This window comes from Lithobates pipiens, unplaced genomic scaffold (assembly GCF_037356315.1).
Source record: "Lithobates pipiens isolate NorthernLeopardFrog02 unplaced genomic scaffold, aLitPip1_a1.2 Scaffold_27, whole genome shotgun sequence".
In the NCBI taxonomy this organism is placed as follows: Eukaryota; Metazoa; Chordata; class Amphibia; order Anura; family Ranidae; genus Lithobates; species Lithobates pipiens.
Genome location: NW_027507788.1, coordinates 14816587 through 14838116, shown reverse-complemented (window position 1 = coordinate 14838116; position 21530 = coordinate 14816587). Strand labels below are relative to the sequence as shown.

At 51.2% G+C, this 21530-nt stretch overlaps 1 protein-coding gene across 1 annotated transcript; it reads left to right on the top strand.

Moving 5' to 3' along the window:
- The first annotated feature begins 1907 nt into the window (after positions 1-1907).
- Positions 1908-19928, top strand: FBL (fibrillarin). The gene is made up of 9 exons (XM_077456494.1): positions 1908-2023; positions 5877-6059; positions 7557-7655; positions 7787-7881; positions 15515-15685; positions 15799-15931; positions 16039-16151; positions 18067-18212; positions 18749-19928. The coding sequence occupies exons 1-9, from the start codon at positions 2014-2016 to the stop codon at positions 18771-18773; spliced, it is 975 nt and encodes a 324-aa protein (XP_077312620.1). The 5' UTR covers positions 1908-2013; the 3' UTR covers positions 18774-19928.
- Positions 19929-21530: the final 1602 nt, after the last annotated feature.

The following is a 21530-nucleotide window of genomic DNA, read 5'->3' as shown; positions in this document are numbered from 1 at the left end:
AAAGCTTGTAGGAGGAGTTTTCATTCTTCTCTGACTGTCCTATGAGGCTGCAGGACCCCTGGTCTTCTGTCTGGACAGTGCTGATTGGCCCTGCGCTTATCACATGTACTCTTCCAAGTAAACTCTAGCAAACTGAGCATGTGCAGAGTGTCCCTTAGCCTCTGTTCTAACGGGAGATGGATTGGGGACAATGGATGAAGGGGAAGATCAGAGAAGACAGAATGAAACAGCCTTTTTACACAATGCAGAGGATTAACCCCTTAGGTTCCACAGTGAATATAACAAGCATGCTTTACTGCATATACAGACTGATTTTACTGTTGTGGGTTTAGTAACACTTAAAGGCCCCTGGACACATTATGCATTGCAGTGAAGAACACATTTTTGTGTTTAATGCTAAGCATACACTATACAATCTGATTGTACAATCTCGTTTAGATCTACCAACAATTATGTAGTACAGGAGTAGGGTTGCCACCTGTACAGTCCGGGTTTTGACAGGTTTGTGTCCTCCTGAGTCCAGTAATTGGTGTCCAGTATTGAAGTGGTTTTTGGGCTTTAACCAATAGAGCTTTAATAGAAAACTCTATTTGTATGAAAAAATGATAAAAATATACCTTTGAGTACATTGAATGACATCCAGCATCATTCAACTAACAGCCCAGGCTGTGAAAGGTACAACCCCTGAGACAGGGTTCACAATACGTGCGGCCGCGAGTTTGTTCATGGAGTCTGGTGGTTCGTGGGGTCGGGGGGCTCACGGGGTCGAGTGGCTCACGGGGTCGGGGTGGCTCACGGGGTCGGGGTGGCTCACGGGGTCGGGGTGGCTCACGGGGTCGGGGGGCTCACGGATTCAGGGGGCTCACGGGGCCGGGTGGCTCCCGGGGCCGGGTGGCTCACGGGGTTGGGTGGCTCACGGGGCCGGGTGGCTCACGGGGCCGGGTGGCTCACGGGGTCGGGCGGCTCACTGGGGCGGGGGGCTCACAGAGTCGGTGGCTCATGGGGTCGGGTGCTTCACAGGGTCTGGTGCGTGTGTTCACTGGTTCAGGTGCAAATCAGGTCTGATTTTTTTCCCTGAATTTGCACCTGAATCAGACCAAAAGAAGCACAGGACCCTTTTTGTATGCAGACCGTGGCTACATCAGCCCTGTGTGAACCATCTCCATTGATAGCCGGTTCCGATCACATCATGAAAATTGGATGCAGAGAAGCCCACATCCAATTCACATATGTGTAAACGCAGCCTAAGGGTGCGTCATCATGGGCTCTTATTACACCTACGCAGAATGTCGCTTTTATGTGATTACATGAATTCTGCATTGTGTTCAGGAGTGGGGCCACTCTAAGATTAAAGTGGCTGTAAACCCTGTTACACTACTTGTACCTACAGGCAAGCCTATAATAAGGCCTATAATAAGGCTTACCTGTAGGTATTGTGAATATCTCTTAAACCTGCATGGACAGACATCATCAGCACACCGAAGAAATGGCCCGCTAGAGCCGTTTCTTCAGGAGCCGCGCCGTGACCGGCGGCTTTTATATACTACAAAAACAACACGCATCGCGCCAACAAAGAGTTCGGGTTTGGCTTGAAGAAAAGGTGGAAGCCCTCTACAGGTCTGCAAGCAATTGAGATTTGCCAAAACTATGTAATAGAAGGAGCTTCATAAATTAACCAATTTGTATCCAATCAGGCAGGCCCCTGTACTACACACGCAGATCTAAATAAGATTTTACAATCACATTGCAGTGTGTGCTTCAAGGAGGGATGGACCTTATTTATTTTTAACTCATTGCCAAGGTACTGTGATAATGATAATAATGGCTATCAGTTTCGCCTTTTTTGAAATTTGCCCACAACAAAAATGTCTACCGCCCACTTCCGCCCTTTTGCCGCTTTGGCGCACCTGCACATGCCCCGCCTCTTCCTTTTGGCGTGGAGGCTGTTGGGTCTTGTGCAGAGCGGACACGTGCTGAGTTGGTGAACGCGGAGAGAGTCGCGCGGACGCAGACATGAGGCCAGGTGAGAGCACGTGGTGCAGCGGGGAGAGCAGAGAGGGGGGGTCCCCGTGTGCAGGGAGAGGAGAGGCCGGGGATGTGAGGCCTGTGCGGAGGGGGCGCTCCCAGCTCTATTCCCGGGCATCGAAGGGAGCCAGGCCGTCCTCTGCTTCCCTCCCCCAGCCGCAGGGACCCCGGATATAATGTCCTTTGGAATAGGAAGCTGATTTTCTATATCATAGTCCGCTCTCTATTCCTCGTGTATTTACTTTTGTATGAGATGAACCCGAGCCGTCTGATGGTATGTGTATGGGGACATCAGGCGATCCTCAGCTGACCGATCTGGGAAAGGGATTCTATTATCCAATCCCTCCCCCATGTGATGGATACCAGAGACCCCCGGTGTATAAACACGCATGTTCAGCTGAGATCTGTCCACAGAACGGCCCAGATCCACCGACATCTCACATCTATGGCCGCCCCCAAATATTCCTCCCATATATCAATGTACAGTCTGCACTCCCTATGTACCCCCCTGGGGGATGAGTGGTCGGGAACTGCCGGGGAGACAAGTCGTTAGCCGCCTTCTGAGGGGCGAGACGGGGTGCCGTCCTTCCCTTCTGAGGGGGAGATGGGGTTCCCCCCCCCTGTGCCGTCCTTCCCTTCTGAGGGGGAGATGGGGTTCCCCCCCCCTGTGCCGTCCTTCCCTTCTGAGGGGCGAGATGGGGTTCCCCCCCCCTGTGCCGTCCTTCCCTTCTGAGGGGCGAGATGGGGTTCCCCCCCCCTGTGCCGTCCTTCCCTTCTGAGGGGGAGATGGGGTTCCCCCCCCCTGTGCCGTCATTCCCTTCTGAGGGGCGAGATGGGGTTCCCCCCGCGCTGTCCTTCCCTTCTGAGGGGCGAGATGGGGTTCCCCCCGCGCTGTCCTTCCCTTCTGAGGGGCGAGATGGGGTTCCCCCCGCGCTGTCCTTCCCTTCTGAGGGGCGAGATGGGGTTCCCCCCGCGCTGTCCTTCCCTTCTGAGGGGCGAGATGGGGTTCCCCCCGCGCTGTCCTTCCCTTCTGAGGGGCGAGATGGGGTTCCCCCCGCGCTGTCCTTCCCTTCTGAGGGGCGAGATGGGGTTCCCCCCGCGCTGTCCTTCCCTTCTGAGGGGCGAGATGGGGTTCCCCCCGCGCTGTCCTTCCCTTCTGAGGGGCGAGATGGGGTTCCCCCCGCGCCGTCCTTCCCTTCTGAGGGGCGAGATGGGGTTCCCCCCGCGCCGTCCTTCCCTTCTGAGGGGCGAGATGGGGTTCCCCCCGCGCTGTCCTTCCCTTCTGAGGGGCGAGATGGGGTTCCCCCCGCGCTGTCCTTCCCTTCTGAGGGGCGAGATGGGGTTCCCCCCGCGCTGTCCTTCCCTTCTGAGGGGCGAGATGGGGTTCCCCCCGCGCCGTCCTTCCCTTCTGAGGGGCGAGATGGGGTTCCCCCCGCGCCGTCCTTCCCTTCTGAGGGGCGAGATGGGGTTCCCCCCGCGCTGTCCTTCCCTTCTGAGGGGCGAGATGGGGTTCCCCCCGCGCTGTACTTCCCTTCTGAGGGGCGAGATGGGGTTCCCCCGCGCTGTCCTTCCCTTCTGAGGGGCGAGACGGGGTTCCCCCCCCCGCGCCGTCCTTCCCTTCTGAGGGGGAGACGGTGGGGTTCCCCCCCTCCCCGTGCCGTCCTTCCCTTCTGAGGGGGAGACGGTGGGGTTCCCCCCCTCCCCGTGCCGTCCTTCCCTTCTGAGGGGGGAGACGGTGGGGTTCCCCCCCTCCCCGTGCCGTCCTTCCCTTCTGAGGGGGGAGACGGTGGGGTTCCCCCCCTCCCCGTGCCGTCCTTCCCTTCTGAGGGGGGAGACGGTGGGGTTCCCCCCCTCCCCGTGCCGTCCTTCCCTTCTGAGGGGGGAGACGGTGGGGTTCCCCCCCTCCCCGTGCCGTCCTTCCCTTCTGAGGGGGGAGACGGTGGGGTTCCCCCCCTCCCCGTGCCATCCTTCCCTTCTGAGGGGGCAGACGGTGGGGTTCCCCCCCTCCCCGTGCCATCCTTCCCTTCTGAGGGGGCAGACGGTGGGGTTCCCCCCCTCCCCGTGCCATCCTTCCCTTCTGAGGGGGGCAGACGGTGGGGTTCCCCCCCTCCCCGTGCCATCCTTCCCTTCTGAGGGGGGGAGACGGTGGGGTTCCTCCCCGTGCCATCCTTCCCTTCTGAGGGGGGGAGACGGTGGGGTTCCTCCCCGTGCCGTCCTTCCCTTCTGAGGGTGGAGACGGTGGGGTTCCCCCCCCCCCCCCCCCCGGTGCCGTCCTTCCCTTCTGAGGGGGGAGACGGTGGGGTTCCCCCCCCCCCCGGTGCCGTCCTTCCCTTCTGAGGGGGGAGACGGTGGGGTTCCCCCCCCCGGTGCCGTCCTTCCCTTCTGAGGGGGGAGACGGTGGGGTCGTCCCCCCCCCCCCCCCCCCCCGGTGCCGTCCTTCCCTTCTGAGGGGGAGACGGGGTTCCCCCCGGTGCCGTCCTTCCCTTCTGTGGGGGAGACGGGGCCCCCCCCCCGGTGCCGTCCTTCCCTTCTGTGGGGGAGACGGGGTTCCCCCCATGCCGTCCTTCCCTTCTGAGGGGCGAGACGGGGTTCCCCCCCCCCCCCCCCCCCCGCGCCGTCCTTCCCTTCTGAGGGGGAGACGGTGGGGTTCCCCCCCTCCCCGTGCCATCCTTCCCTTCTGAGGGGGGAGACGGTGGGGTTCCCCCCCTCCCCGTGCCATCCTTCCCTTCTGAGGGGGGAGACGGTGGGGTTCCCCCCCTCCCCGTGCCATCCTTCCCTTCTGAGGGGGCAGACGGTGGGGTTCCCCCCCTCCCCGTGCCATCCTTCCCTTCTGAGGGGGGGAGACGGTGGGGTTCCTCCCCGTGCCATCCTTCCCTTCTGAGGGGGGGAGACGGTGGGGTTCCTCCCCGTGCCGTCCTTCCCTTCTGAGGGGGGAGACGGTGGGGTTCCTCCCCGTGCCGTCCTTCCCTTCTGAGGGGGGAGACGGTGGGGTTCCCCCCCTCCCCGTGCCATCCTTCCCTTCTGAGGGGGGAGACGGTGGGGTTCCCCCCCTCCCCGTGCCATCCTTCCCTTCTGAGGGGGCAGACGGTGGGGTTCCCCCCCTCCCCGTGCCATCCTTCCCTTCTGAGGGGGGGATACGGTGGGGTTCCCCCCTCCCCGTGCCATCCTTCCCTTCTGAGGGGGGGAGACGGTGGGGTTCCTCCCCGTGCCATCCTTCCCTTCTGAGGGGGGGAGACGGTGGGGTTCCTCCCCGTGCCGTCCTTCCCTTCTGAGGGGGGAGACGGTGGGGTTCCTCCCCGTGCCGTCCTTCCCTTCTGAGGGGGGAGACGGTGGGGTCGTCGCCCCCCCCCCCCCCCCCCCCCCCGGTGCCGTCCTTCCCTTCTGAGGGGGAGACGGGGTTCCCCCCCGGTGCCGTCCTTCCCTTCTGTGGGGGAGACGGGGTTCCCCCCATGCCGTCCTTCCCCTCTGAGGGGCGAGACGGGGTTCCCCCCCCCCCCTGGTGCCGTCCTTCCCCCCCCCCCCCCCTGGTGCCGTCCTTCCCCTCTGAGGGGCGAGATGGGGTTCCCCCCCCTGGTGCCGTCCTTCCCCTCTGAGGGGCGAGACAGGGTTCCCCCCCCCTGGTGCCGTCCTTCCCCTCTGAGGGGCGAGACGGGGTTCCCATCCCCCCCCCCCCCCCCCCCCCCGGTGCCGTCCTTTCCTTCTGAGGGGTGAGGCGGGGAAGGCAAATCGATATCAGGCTGCCGGCCATATGGCTTTGCATCCATTGCAGGTGGAGACGCCCGAGGTGAACCCTGCGGTGGTTTTAGGGTTTGCGTTGACCAGAAGTCTCACTTTTCTTCCCATTCTTTCAGGATTCAGTCCCAGAGGTGGAGGTCGAGGGTTCGGTGACCGCGGAGGCCGAGGAGGGTTCGGTGACCGCGGAGGCCGAGGCGGTTTTGGAGTACGTGGAAGAGGAGGGTTTGGCGATCGTGGCGGCAGAGGAGGATTTGGCGATCGTGGCGGAAGAGGAGGATTTGGTGATCGTGGCGGCAGAGGTAAGACACCGCAAAGAAGGGATTGTACTAAAATTGCTTGTTTTCTCTTTTGTTCATTGAAAGGAAACTGCCGGATCATTATAAGGAGACCATAGGACAGTGATGGTGAACCTTGGCACCCCCAGATGTTTTGGAACGATGTGACGCATGATGCTCATGCACTCTGCAGTGTAGTGGAGCATCATGGGAAACGTAGTTCCAAAACATCTGGAGTACCAAGGTTCTCCATCACTGCCATGGGGTATTGTGCCTCTTGCAGGAGTAAGACGCCAAGTACAACCAAATGATTAGAACACCACTAAGGCTGAGCTCAGACATGTTTGCGAGCTCTGCGTGGCGAGCCCGCCAGGAAGTCTGCACTGCACAGTGCTAATCCCAGGCCGTGAGACATTGTCCTGATGTGCGGCTGCAGAGATCGGGAAATGTCTCACTGCTTGTGATTAGCGATGTGAAGTGCCGACTTCCTGGCGGGCTCGCCACGCGGAGCTCGCAAACATGCCTGAGCTCAGCCTTAGTGGTGGTCTAATCATTTGGTTGTACTTGGCGTCTTACTCCTGCAGGGGGCACAATACCCCATGACAGTGATGGAGAACCTTGGTACTCCAGATGTTTTGGAACTACATTTCCCATGATGCTCCACAACACTGCAGTGTGCATGAGCATCATGGGAAATGTAGCTCCAAAACATCTGGAGTACCAAGGTTCCCCATCACTGCCCTATGGTCTCCTAATGATCCGGCAGTTTCCTTCAGTGAACACCCCCCACTGTGTCTGTGGGCTCTGCCCAAACCTGCTCTGTTCCGTGCGTTGTGACGCTCGCAGGGGGGTGGAGCATGGCAGCAAATTCAAAAAAGTGAAAAATGATACATACAGTACACTGTAATCTTACAGATTACATTACTGTGAAACTATTTCACATCCCTTTTGTCCAATACCCGGCATGCAGTTATATGATAAATACTTTTTTTTTTTTTTTCTGCCTGGAAACTGGAGATTGTCCATAGCAACCAAGAAGTGTCCTTTTTACGTCAAGTGGTTTTAGAGCAGCTGGAAAACAGTGATAGTAAATTGGAACACTTGCTGAATTGAGCGATAGTAAAATGGGGGGGGGGGGGAAGAGTTAATTTTATTATATATATTTTTTTTATAATTATATTATAATTTATGATTTTGTGTTTCAAACGTCATCATACCCGGGATATCTATTAGACTCTTATTTGGACAGATTTAAGTGTTATTGCTAAGAATTGAAGGCCTACAATATAAAATGCCAAATTTCTATGCAAAACAATTGTACCGCTTTGAGACGCAAAAATCTGACATAATCATCCCGCCAGGGAGGCTACATGGCCTGTGCCAGAAGCAATTTGAAGACTTGTGAACCTTCTGAATGATCCAGTTAGGAAAATGATGTTGGGGGAGGTGTTGCCGGACTCCGCTGTCTTTTTTTTTTTTTTTTTTTTTTTTATGTACTTACAATGTTATGTTACAATGCAGGAAGGGGCGGACCTCGAGGAAGAGGAGGCGGCCGCGGCGGGGGAAGAGGTGGATTCGGAGCAGGAAGGAAAGTGGTGGTGGAACCACATAGACATGAAGGTAAATTTTTATCTTTTTTTTTTTTTTTTTTTCTCCTCCACTATTGCCTGGATCCTGTAGTACAATGCAGGTCATCGTCCTGAAGGCTCGAGTCACGCCGGCCGCTGCTGACGCTACTTTTTGTGTTGCAGGTGTGTTCATCTGCAGAGGCAAGGAGGACGCTCTGGTGACAAAGAATCTCGTTCCTGGAGAATCAGTCTATGGGGAGAAGAGGATGTCGGTGGAGGTGTGTAGAAAGGAAGCCGTTTGGATTAGTACAGCCACCATACCCTTCTAAGGGGAATCCTAATTCTGAACGTTAGCAGCTTTGTTCAAATGTAGTTAAAGAAGTCTTATTTTCTACAGTGTTCTGCACCCACTTTGTTCCATCTTTCTACCTCCAGGGGTAGGCAACCTGGGGGCCCTTCAGCTGGTGTGGAACTACATTTCCCATGAGGCACTGCAAGGCTGACAGTTACAATTTACTCCTACAGGCATGATGGGACTTGTAGTTCTGCAACAGCTGGAGCACCCCAGGTTGCCTACCCTGTCCTACATGCTGCAGAAAGTTAGCAAAGTGGTTAGACTGGACTTTATTCTCTTTCCCCCTCCCCCCCCAAATATATGACTGTCCAACACAGCCAGCAAGCAGGTGACCACATCGGTAACTGGCGCTCATCCACCGTTTCAAGCACTTTCCTGAGGCAAGCTCCACACTGCATTGCTCTTGCCGGTACTTGTCTTGGAAAGCTGTGAACCAGAGACAAGCGCTTGCCATCAATGCAGCCACCTGCTTGCTAGCTGCGTTCGTCTGGCGGCCATGGGGAAGGGTATTCTGCTGTCTGACCACATAACTAGCCTTCTACAGCACAGACAGGACAAAGTACTACATGTACTTAATCCCCTGGGGGGCTAGAAGAGGGAAATGGAGGGAGGGAAGGAATGAGACCTTTTCTTTAACCACTTTAAGATCGCCCCCATAGTTTTACTGCTACAGGGCAGCTCTCCTGTGCAGAAGATAATTTGTTCCGCATTGACTTCCATTGCATGCAGATATTGCACGGGGGGCGCCTTAGAGACTCGGGACAGCTCAGCTGAACTCGGGAACGGAGTATTTCCCGGTGATTCCGAACAGCTCTGAACCGTTCTGAGTGTCATCAGGGCCCGTGCACTTCTGGCCAAATGCGGTACTGCACACACCATTGGTTTGAAATCCGCTCGTTTTGCAAGACAGCACTCGCAAACTGAGTCAGAATTTAAAAAAAGTTGCTGGTCTTTCAAAACGCTCGTTAACCAAGGTTCCACTATATGTGTGTGTCTGTTGTAAGTAGAACTTTTAATAAACTCATGCGCGCCTTTTCACCACTTAAGCCCCGGAAGGATTCCTTCCCGACCAGAGGTTTTTTTATTTGCCACTGCGTTTAGCTGACGATTGTGCGGTCGTGCGCCGCTGAACCCAAACAAAATTGCCGCCCTCTTTTTATTTTTTCCCTCAAATAGAGCTTTCTTTTGGTGGTATTTGATCACCTGTTTTTTTGTTTTTTGCTATAAACCAAAAAAAGCGTCAAATTTGGAGGGGGGGGGGGAGCAGTATTTCCCAAGTGTTCTTCCAGGACAGCCCTTGAGAGATGGAGCTCCTCCCATCGACACAGGAAACACATTGCCACAGTTCAAAAGGCGGTCCCTCAGGTCCCTGGTCAGTCATTTGTGTTTCCTCCGTCGGAGGAACATGTTGCCAGGAACCTGGAGGCCCCTCTCAGGGGCTGCCTGAGAACCTGCAAGCCTAAGGGACCGGGTCCTGGTTTATGGCTGCAGTTTGGGTCCATACCTTTTTTCTTTGGCTCGGGTACCGTCCAGCTGAACCGGAGCAGACCCGTTACCCTCCTCCTTCCAGTGCCGAGGTGGCCAGGGGCAGAATGACGCCGGTTTCCCCCAGGAGTGGTGAGTGGAACCTTCCATCTTCCCTCCTCGTTGCAGGGGGTCGGAGACGCCGAGCGTTCACTTCCGGCGGAACCGCGTCATCACTGCGTGCCGAGACTTCCGGGTCTCTAAGGGTACAAGGAGGAGAGGGAGAGCCAGCGCTGTGCCTGTGAAGCCCGACCAGCGTCCAGCTATACCGGATTAGCGGCGGGATTCGGAGCGTCAGAGGGGGACCATGGAGGCTATTCCCCAGGATACTCCGGCGGAGACAGGCACCAGCCAAACCCAGGTAGGCTGCTGGGCATGCTATTACTCTGGTGGAGTGGTGGTGTTTGTAGGCTGGGCCCTGTAGTACCCCACGGTGGCGGTTTACTCACAGTGAGGTTGTTTGTTAGTGGTGATTCTAAGAGGGACATGGTGCTGACGCTAAGAAATCCTTTGTCTTCTTATTTTCAGGCTAAAGAGATGCCAAGGGAAGACAAGACAGGCCGCAAAAAGTGTCCTAATTGTGGGAATAGGTTGTCCTCTGGCTCTAACAAAGCCCTATGCAAGCAATGCATTGCAAGCTTGCTTAAATCTGAGGCAGATTCCCCTTTAGCAAAGTTTTTGGGCTCCTTTAAAGAGGAAATGGCGTCGACCTTTAAGTCCCTCCGGGAGTTAATCACTGACGTGGGATCAGCTGCAGCTGCCTCCACGAGTAAAACAACTATAATCTCATCACCATGCCTTACAACACCCAGCTCAGGGGAGCCCCGTATGGTCAGGGAGCCTAGCCCCACGTTGATTAGCCCCGAATCCTCTGACACTGACTCGGGTCAGGAAGAGGATCAAGCAGCATCTAAAGCCTCAAAATATAGATTATCTCTCGAGGAAGTAGATGAGCTAATGGGGGCTATCTATGATACGCTGGAAATTGAGGAGGAAGAAACTCAGTTATCCAGACATGATCAAATGTATGAGGCTCTGGGGAAAAAGAAAGCAAGGGTTTTTCCTATACATAAGGTGCTTTCTGACCTTGTCCTTAAGGAGTGGTCTGAACCAGACAAGAAGGTTTTCTTTCCTAAATCCCTTAAGAGAAGGTTCCCTTTTGATGAGAGCCCAGAGGCGGTCTGGAATAAAAATCCAAAACTAGACGCCCCTCTGTCCAAAATCTCAAAGCAGGCTGATCTGGCCTTTGAGGATATGGGCCACCTGAAAGATCCCATGGACAGGAGAACAGACATTGTCTTAAAGAGGGCCTGGGATGCCTCTATGGCAGGCTTAAAACCAGCTCTAGCCACTTCCTGTGTAGCTAGAAACCTGGAGTTCTGGTTATCGCAACTACAAGAACACTTAAAGGCAGGCACTCCTAGGGGGGAGCTTTTGAAATCTTTCCCTATGCTTTTTAAGGCCACCAGTTTCATCTCTGACGCCTCCACGGACTCCGTTAAATTTACGGCTAAATCTGCAGCACTTTCAGTGGCAGCAAGGAGGTCAGTATGGATGAAAACCTGGGGGGGAGACACGGCGTCTAAAACCCGCCTGTGCAGCGTCCCTTTTACAGGAGACTTAGTCTTCGGGCCTGAATTAGACTCCGCCTTAGAAAGGACGGCGGACAAAAAGAAAACCTTTCCTGCAAAAAAGAAAAATTTTCAAAGAAAAATTTTTCGTCCCTTTAAGGAACCCTCTAAATCAGAGAAGAGTTCAACCCCCAAAAAACATTGGTCGGGACATAAAGGGAAAGGAAAAGGGGGCATACTGTTTAGCCGCCCCAATCAGGATCCCAAACCCCAGTGACGTCAGGGTTCCTGTGGGAGGAAGATTAAGCAAATTTCTTCCTCAATGGGAAGAGACAACCTCGAACGAGTTTGTCTTAAACATAATAAAAAGGGGTCATGCGCTGGAATTTCACAGCAACCCTCCTTCCAAGTTTCTGGTGACAAAGCTTCCAAGTCACTCAGAAAAGGCCAGGGCCTTACCTTTACTAATAGGGGAAATGGTAGATCAAGAAGTATTGACACCAGTCCCTATTCAGGAACAAGGGGACGGTTTTTACTCGCACATCTTTGTGGTAAGAAAACCGTCAGGGAGATTCAGACTAATTATGAACCTCCGTCCACTGAATCGCTCCATCCGTTACAAGAGATTTCGGATGGAGTCCATTTATTCCATAAAGAATCTCCTGCAGAAAGAGACATTTATGGCAACCCTGGACCTAAGGGATGCTTATCTGCACATTCCAATAAGGGAGGAATGCCAGAAATTCCTTCGGATGGCAGTGCAGATAGACACAAAGGTTTACCACTTTCAGTGCAGAGCACTTCCCTTCGGTCTATCATCCTCTCCGAGAATCTTTACCAAGGTTCTCGGAGAGGCTTTAGTTCCTCTGAGGCTTCAATCAGTCTCAATTATCCCCTACCTAGACGATCTGCTCCTAACAGCCCACTCAGAGAGTCGTCTTTCTCAGGACCTAGAATTGACTCAACTCAGTCTGAGTCGATTAGGGTGGATTGTCAGTCAGGAGAAATCCAAGACAACCCCAACACAGGAGATCCTGTATCTGGGGTACTGGATCAAGTCTGTAGATCAGAAAATTATACTGCCGGAAGAAAAGATTTTGAATCTGTGGCAGAGAATATCTTTTCTTCAATGCAGCCCCAAGTGTACGGTGAGGGAAGTAATGTCGGTCTTAGGTCTTATGACGGCAGCCATTCCAGCCGTACAATGGGCCAGGTTCCATCAAAGAGAACTTCAGGGTTTTCTGTTAGAACAATTAAAAGGCAGAGATCTGGAGGAGGAGGTATCGATCCCCTCAAGGGTAAAACGCTCCCTCTGGTGGTGGAAGGACAGGGAGAACCTAAACAAAGGGGTTCATTGGGTCCTTCCTATCACTTCAACACTAACAACGGATGCGAGCAGTTGGGGCTGGGGAGCCCACCTAGGCTCAAGCTGGGTCCAGGACAAGTGGACCCCGGAGGAGAAATGTTTCTCTTCCAATTGGAAAGAACTAACAGCAATCCTGAGAGCTGTTCTAGCTTTCCACCCCGCAATACAGGGTCACCATCTACAAGTCCGTTCAGACAATACGACGGCTGTAGCATACATAAACAAACAAGGAGGAACCAGAAGTCCTCGTTTGATGTTGGTAGCCAGACGCATTCTCCAGTGGGCAGAAGCCAATCTGGAATCCATTTCTGCAGTTCACCTGAAAGGGGAGCTGAACAACAAGGCGGACTTCTTGAGTCGACAGAGGATTTCGAACCAAGAATGGTCCTTACACCCAGAGGCATTCAATCTCATAACAGCTCACTGGGGAGAACCAGAGGTAGACCTTTTTGCGAGCAAGAAAAATGCAAAGGTTCCCAATTTTTTCTCGCTAAACCCAGGAGATCAACCCCTGGCGGTAGATGCCTTGCAAACTCCATGGACTTTCAGTCTGGCGTATGCATTTCCCCCTCTTCATCTCATTCCGAGGGTCCTAGCAAGATTCCTCAAGGAAAAAACCTGTTTGATTCTAGTAGCACCTTTTTGGCCCAGGAGACCGTGGTTCACAACGTTGCTACAATTGACAGAGTGTCCGCCTCTAAGACTTCCCTACAGACAGGACCTCCTGTCGCAGGGACCTCTTTACCATCCGCAGGTCGCCACACTGAAGCTGTCAGCGTGGTTACTGAGGAGGAAATCTTAAGGAGTAAGGGCCTGTCAGACGAGGTAATTGCGACCTTACTACAGAGTCGCAAACCAGTCACGAGAGCTATTTACAAAAAAGTCTGGAAAAAATTCAATAGCTGGCTGAATGGCCGGGACATAAATACGGCTAATATTCTACAGTTTTTACAGGAAGGTGTAAACAAGGGTTTAACCCTAAGTACTATTAAAGTACAGATAGCTGCCTTAAGTGTATACCTAGATGAACGCTTACAGGAAAATCCTTTTGTCGCTAGATTCTGTAAGGCAGTCGCTAGACGCAAGCCAGTCAGAATCACAAAAGTCCCATCCTGGGATTTAGCAGTTGTGCTAAAAGCTTTCTTGGGGTCACCCTTTGAGCCTATCTCAGAGGCCTCCCTAAGGCTTATTACCTTTAAGACAGTTCTCCTGGTGGCAATCACTTCAGCCCGTAGGGTCAGTGAAATCCAAGCACTTTCCATCAGGGAACCATTCCTACAGATCCTAGAAGACAGAGTCATTCTAAAGACAGACCCTGGGTTCTTACCAAAGGTAGCATCTAGTTTCCATAGGTCCCAAGATATTGTCCTCCCTTCATTTTGTCAAAATGCAGCAAATGAGAAAGAGGAACGTTTTCATTTATTGGATGTGAGGAGGTGTATTCTAGAATATCTTAAAATAACAAATCCATTCAGAATCTCAGACTCCCTTTTTGTCCTTTTTTCCGGACAGCGTAGGGGACAGAAAGCTTCAAAAGTAACCATAGCTAGATGGATTAGGCTAGCTATAGCAGAGGGGTATAAGGCCTTGAATAGAGATCCTCCTGAGGGTGTTAAAGCTCACTCAACAAGAGCGTTGTCTGCATCCTGGGCAGAAAGAGCTGGTGCCACCCCGGAGCAGGTATGTAAAGCAGCCACATGGTCAAGCTTTTCCACCTTTACAAGGCATTACCGACTGGACTTAATGTCTAGTCAGGATCAGGCCTTTGGGAGGAAAGTCCTCCAGGCCGTGGTCCCCCCCTAATCTGGTAAGTACTTGGGGATCCTCTCAAGGGCTGTCCTGGAAGAACACTTGGGAAAACTGGAGTTAGTACTTACCGGTAACTCCTTTTCCGGTGGTCTTCCAGGACAGCACGATCCCACCCTTTATTTGATTGTAGTGATGTACTAATGTTATTACCTGTTATGGTTTATATGTTTTTCAGTTCCATCCTTCGGTTCTTGGTGAATGACTGACCAGGGACCTGAGGGACCGCCTTTTGAACTGTGGCAATGTGTTTCCTGTGTCGATGGGAGGAGCTCCATCTCTCAAGGGCTGTCCTGGAAGACCACCGGAAAAGGAGTTACCGGTAAGTACTAACTCCAGTTTTTTTTACTTTATTTTTAAATATCTTCCAAAAAAATAAACAAAACATTTTTTGGTAAAAAAAATCACAGTAAGTGAAGTGTAGCGTCTACAAAACAGGGTATAGATTTATGGCTTTTTAATTTTTTTTACTAGTAATGGTGGTGGTCTGTGATTTTTGTGCCGGACAGACACTTTTGAGGCCATTTTTGGACCATTGACATTTTATACAGTGATCAGAGCTAAAAAATAGCCACTGATTACTGTATAAATGACACTGGCAGGGAAGAGGTTAACACTCCAAAGACATGCAGGTAGGTTAATTGTCTTCTGTCTAAAATTGGCCCTAGTATATGAATGGGGACCTTGGATTGTGGGCTCCTTGAGGGTAGGGACCGATGTGAGTGTGCAATGTACAGGGATAGGGATGGTTGTAGACACTCGCTCAGGTTGAACTGGATGGACTGGTGCTTTATTCAACCTTACTAACTATGAAACTGGGGGGGGCAATCAAAGGGTTAAGTGTGTTCTCTAGGCCTGTTCTAACTGTAAGGGGATGGGCTCACTAGAACATGACAGATCACTGAGAGCAGTAGATCCGTCACTTTGCTAGGCAGGGAAATGCCTTGTTTACATCTCCCCGCTCTGCCTCTCCTTGCAATCGCAGGCCACCGGCGAACGAGTGTGGGGGACCGGTGGGCATGCTCCAGGGGCGTGCGGCAGGTGTGTGCCCGCTAGGCAGGAAATACAAAAGCACATACTGGTACTCCCTTTTGCATACCTGTGCTATTATGCAGATGTAAATCAGCGGTCGGCAAGTGGTTAAACGAATGTTGCGCAATGAGTCTATCTTCTATTTTTGTGTATCTCCTTGGGGTTATTCTATTAGTTGTAGGCATCCACTCCTAATGTTGGTATAGGTAAGGATATGATACAGCTAGGCTGACCTGATCTTCTTCTAAACTCTGCAGGAGGGAGAAACAAAGATTGAGTACAGAACCTGGAATCCATTCAGATCGAAGTTGGCAGCCGCCATCTTGGGTGGCGTTGATCAGATCCACATAAAGCCCGGTGCTAAAGTCTTATATCTGGGAGCTGCTTCTGGAACCACCGTATCCCATGTTTCTGACCTGGTTGGCCCAGTAAGTATTCAGATTGTTCGTACTTCAAGGAATCTTCACCCCAGCAATTTGTTTAGACGGTCTAGTATAAAATCCCGCTCTTGCTCATTGTGTGTCAATGTTCTGCTTGGCAGGAAGGCCTGGTCTACGCTGTGGAGTTCTCTCACCGATCGGGCCGCGATCTCATCAACGTAGCCAAAAAGCGCACAAACATCATCCCTATTATCGAGGACGCCAGGCACCCCCACAAATACCGCATGTTGCTAGGTAACGGTTGCATCGTGATGCATGTTGCTATGTCTTGTCAGTTCTTCAACCTGTTCACAATTGTAGTCTTTCACCATAACTAAATCTCAAACCCATCATCTTCCCAGGAATGGTCGATGTCGTTTTCGCCGATGTTGCGCAGCCAGATCAGACCAGAATTGTAGCCTTAAACGCCCACAATTTCCTGAAGAATGGCGGCCATTTTGTCATATCTATAAAGGTTAGTACAAAAGGGGGGGACGGGGGGGGGGGCGGCATTCTTCAATAAGACTTGATGTTGGGTAGCTGAACTTCACAATGGGCTTGGGCTGCTACCTTACTAGTATGACAGAGCCGAGTCGTGAAACAGTGCTTGGATTTGGAGGGGGGGGGGGGGGCACCATGTGTCTGGAATGATGCAACTTCTAGTATGAGGTTACAATCATTTAGGGTATAAACACGTTCAGCCTGAGCCAACGCCTTTTGGAGAAGTTGCATCCCCCTTTTTCAGGGCTGTTGGTACTCGCTTACGGAGGTGGGTGGGCTCTGTAGTGGTACGTGGATTTTTTGCAATGACAGAATGCCGGATTGAGATAATGCAAAGCTTTTCGGCCTTTGCATTATCTCAGGCACACACTTTGCCATTGCAAGAAATTTGGGTACCACCACGGAAGCCCACCCACCTCCTTAAGCGAGTACCAACAACCCTGAAGAAGTGGGAGGCAACTTCTCGGCGCTTTTATACTTTCAATATGATTGTAACCTCATACCTACACTTCTTCTGGTGACAGCTGCCTGTGTTCCTCAGGTGCATGGTGTGTTTCCTGCATTGGGCCTCTAAAGCCACTACAGGACATTGGTAGTGACCGGGGCCAGCGGGTAGCTGACACACCATGGAGCTTGGATGTGAAGATTCTGGCTTTAGCAATTCAGGAGTCCGGCCTTGCTGCCTTCTGGAGAGAAAACATTCTATCATTTGTAGGAACAATGATTTCATTTTTTTTTTTTTTTTTTTTTTTTAAGCTTCAGTTGCTTGAGAGTGAACTTGTTGCTGTTGAAAGTACAGGTTCTCTTTTTAAAGTTTATGTAAAGCCAAACCTATATATATTTTTATTTTTTTTGGGTGGTGGGTGAAGATGGGAGTATAGGAAAGGTAGTTTTTCTTTGTGTCCCGAATAGAAGATTCCTTTAATATCCTGCCCTTAAAGTGGAAGTAAACCCATCGATTTAAACAGTTTAAAAAAAAGGCATGCCAGGAATGCTAACTGCACATTGGCAGTGCTCTCAGCCAAACTATCAAGCCATCCAATGGCTGGTGTCATAACAAATCACATGGGCAGCACCATAGCAGTCGAAGATTAAACAGAGGCAAAGATGGCAGCTTCCTTGGCTGAAAATGATAGGGGAGTTTACTTCCACTTTAAAGTGATTGTAAAGTCTCGCCTTTAAATAAAAAATACTTATACTTGCCTCATCTGTGCAGTGGGATTTGCACAGAGAAGGCCGGACCCTCCTCTTCTCGGGTCCCTCTTCGTTGTTCCTGGCCCCTCTCTCCTGTTGAGTGCCCCCCGCAGCAAGCAGCTTGCTATGGGGGCACCCAAGTGTAGTCACAGCTCTGTGTATACATTGAGGCACTGAGCCCTGCCCCCCTCCCCTCCTCTCCTCTGATTGGCTAACTGACTTTGGAGTCTGGCGCCGCTGCCGTCTCAGCCAATCAGGGAGAGTCCAGGATGAGCTAAGACACGTGGACATTGCTGTAGAGCAGGGGTCTCAAACTGGTGGCCCCCCAGCTGTTGTGATACTACAAGTCCCATCATGCCTCTGCCTGTGGGAGTCAATGCTTCATGGGACTTGTAGTGTCGCAACAGCTGGAGGGCCGCTAGTTTGAGACCCCTGCTGTAGAGAGTTGGGGGGGGGGGGGGGTTGCTGGGGAGGCCAAAGAATGCACCTTCTGCCTTTACAACTCCTTTAAACATGACAGGAAGCAAGGGGAGATGACAGTCACCAAGACAGAGAATCTCTTTATTGGGAACACGGCAAAAACTTGACAGGGGTTCAAACCTTTAGGTCTATCAAGATTGTCCAATTTTTTTTTTTTTTTCTGTAATAGTTTCATTTGATCACAAAAGCATCTTCTTTTTTTTTTTTTTCCTTAGGCAAATTGCATTGACTCGACGGCGGCTCCAGAAGCCGTTTTTGCATCGGAAGTGAAGAAGATGCAGCAGGAGAACATGAAGCCCCAGGAGCAGCTGACCCTGGAGCCGTATGAGAGGGACCACGCAGTGGTGGTCGGCATCTACAGGTGGGTGTGATGGAGCAAAGCATGAACTGGGTACTTCTGACATTACACAAGGTTAGAAATGAGCAGCTAGGTTATTAACCATCGCATGCCCAGCGCTGTACCCGTATATCGCTAGAGTTCAAGTGGTTATACCTCCCTCCCCCTCCAACTTCCGCCACTTTACCGGGATCTCGAATTCCGCTGGCTGATCAGAGAGCCGAACAAAGACTGGGGTTGGCTATGGTAACCTGGAAGCGATGACCTGATATCACTTCCTGGTTACCAGGAAGTAAACTGCGACATTTTCAAAAATCAAAAGCGTACGCACACACGGATCTTGGTGTTTTGAATGCTTTTAAGGGCAGAGGAGGGGTTTTGGGGTCTTATAGATTCCAGACCTCTCCATAGAGTACATGTGTCATGCCTATTGCTGTCAGGATCTTTACATTCCTTAAGACAACCTCTAAACCCCATACACAGGTCAGCGCTACTCTCAATATATGATTGTATAATACTCTTTTCCCCCAACTTAATTTCCTTTTTGTTCTTTGTTGCAGGCCTCCACCGAAACAGAAGAAATGATCCGGAGTCTCCAAAACCCTTTAAGACTTTATTTTTTTTTATATATGTATGGCAACTTATTTTTACGCCGATATTTCTCCTTGAAAGAGTGATGATTGCCAGGAGTCCCCAGAATTTGTGCCGTCTACCTCTCCCGCCTGAGCTCAGCGGAGCCGATATCTGCATGTTCTATGTGAGGAGCACAACAATCTCCGTTTAATAGAGTATTGGCGAGAATCAACTCCCTTTTTTAGAACACCATTGTTCCTGCCATAGTATGAAGAGGGGGGGGGGGGGGGGGGGGGTGCTTGTGTAAGGTGCAAGTAGACCTGTTTTTAAATGCTGTAATCTAATAGTAACCAATCAGAATTGCTAATGTAGGGGCTTGATTACAGCATTTAATCCTGATTGGCTGCTATGGGTTACAACACTTTGGAATGCCCCCGCTTTTTTTTTATTGGAAACGCGTGTTTTTTTGACACATTTGGGTACCACCAACACATCGCATGGTGTGCCTGTAAGTCCAAGATGCTTTGCCATTTAATGAAAAATATAACCTGATCTCTTCTGCTTGGATATTATAGGGAGGTATGGAGATTTCTTAAAGGACATGTCCACTTTATCATATAAATTGTATCTTTTTGTTATACCACCTTTTTAATTGTGGTGAGTTTCCAGTTTCATTGTTAATTTGAAGTAGTAATGTGACTTTACAAGAAAATTTAGTTAACATATAAAAAGCAGGTGGCTGGGTGCCCACATAACATTTTTGCTTATTCTGACCAATCGGTGATGCTTCTTGAGCTCCTACCATTTTATGGTCACCCGGTGGAGATGTGTAGAGTGTTTTTCTACTCTGCTACTGTCCCGGGAGACAGAACTGGCACACGAAAAAGTGGACAAGCCCTTTTTTAGGGTCATTTTTCTTTAATGCCAATTCTTTATTAAACATTGCTGCAGAATTGAGTTCCCTTTTTTTTTTTTATATTGAACAACTTTTAGAAAAAGAAGGTATTTCTTTATCAGAATGATTTAAGACTTGGAATGTCTTTTTTTTTTTTTTTTTTTCCCCTTTTCCCCCCTCCCTCTTACCTTGCTATTGTATATTTTTATATGATGCGATTTAAAGCTTTTACAGAACAGTTTATTGAAGTAAACAGTTATGTATGAATACTTGATCTGTGTTTGAATTGTTTTTTTTGGGGGGGAGTCATGATAAACATTTTGTATATAATAGTAAAATTCCAATATACCCTCCTTTTTTAGAAGATGTTTGTTTTGTTTTTTTTTAAAGCCCCGACCTCGTCATAAATCTGTTTTCTTTACCGCTGCTGCCGCCGCATACCCATTACTAAGCTCTCTATGTCTGGAGAGGACTCTATTGTCCCTGCCAGCAAGCGGCAAGAGACAACCAGAGTGTGGTGAGTGGCACCTCTGATAAAAGTGATCTCATGGCGATTCCACCGTTGAGACCACTTTTATCTTAGCGGATGCTCTTTAAAGCGGAGGTCCACCCTAAAGTGGACCTTCCGCTCATCGGAACCCTCCCCCCCCCCGGCGCCACAATTGGCACCTTTCAGGGGGGGAGGGGGGTGCAGGTACCTGTACAGTACAGGTATCTGCACCCACTTCCGGGATAGCTCTCTGCGGAAAGGGGTGCCCCTTTCCGAAAGTCCCCCCGCTGCCTGCTGGGAAACACACAGATCCCAGAGACAGCGGGGACCATTCTTATTGCGCAGAGCGACTCGAGCATGCGCAGTAAGGAACCGGGAAATGAAGCCGAAAGGCTCCACTTCCTGATTCCCATACCCAAGATGGCAGCGGCAGCACCCGAGAGACTATCGAGAGATCGGCTTCGGGTGCCGACATCGCGGGCGCGCTGGACAGGTAAGTGTCACTATTTTAAAAGTCAGCAGCTGCAGTATTTGTAGCTGCTGGCTTTTAAAAAAAAAAAAACGCGGAGTCCCGGCGGACTCCCGCTTTAAGAATATACCGGGTTTATGGTAGCCATCTGCTGCCATAACTCTGATATTATGTCAAAGTACTAAGGTACAATGACAGTGGGGGTCTCTGTAAGTGGTTAAAGTAGTACAGCCACAGCTTGTTTGGCTGTACTTTTTCTGTGGATCACAGATCTGCAGTTTGTTCTGCACTCACGTGACCCGTTTTTAGTAGACAGCGGGCTGAAGTCACGTCGGCTGCCGTCAGCCGGTCCAGGCTCTAAAGTCGGCGGTGTTTCATAGCTCTGTTCTCAGGATTAGACCCCGGTGGTGGACAGCTGCAGCATCCACCTAGGTAAGTGTGATTCTGGGGAAAAACAAAACAAAAACGAAACCCTATACTTTTAATGGATGCTAATTTATTGTAGCGAACACATCTCAGCTGTATAGTGCCAGGGTCCTCTCGGAATCCAAAAGCGGAAAGGCTGCAGCCTGGGTATCGGTCCAAGGAGACGGCCGGGGACCAGTCAGTGCCTGAGGTGCATCTATAGCATTGATGGCGAACCTTGGCACTCCAGATGTTTTGAAACTACATTTCCCATGATGCTCAACTACACTTCAGAGTGCCAGAGCATCATGGGAAATGTAGTTCCAAAACATCTGGGGTGCCAAGGTTCGCCATCACTGATCTATAGTGCTGGATTAGCCGTACCCCTGCAAAGGATGTTGGCAAAGATCCTGCGCAGTGAACTTAGGTCAGTCCTTACACTTGCACAAAGTCAGGGGTTTTATAGAATTGGAGTCGGGTGTATAATTAACTATACCCAGCAGGTGCTAA

Excerpts from the sequence above, each read along its gene's own strand:
- FBL (XM_077456494.1), top strand. Across the intron at positions 15,932-16,038 it reads CAAATACCGCATGTTGCTAG|GAATGGTCGATGTCGTTTTC; the intron begins GTAACGGTTGCA and ends TCATCTTCCCAG. Across the intron at positions 16,152-18,066 it reads ATTTTGTCATATCTATAAAG|GCAAATTGCATTGACTCGAC; the intron begins GTTAGTACAAAA and ends TTTTTTCCTTAG.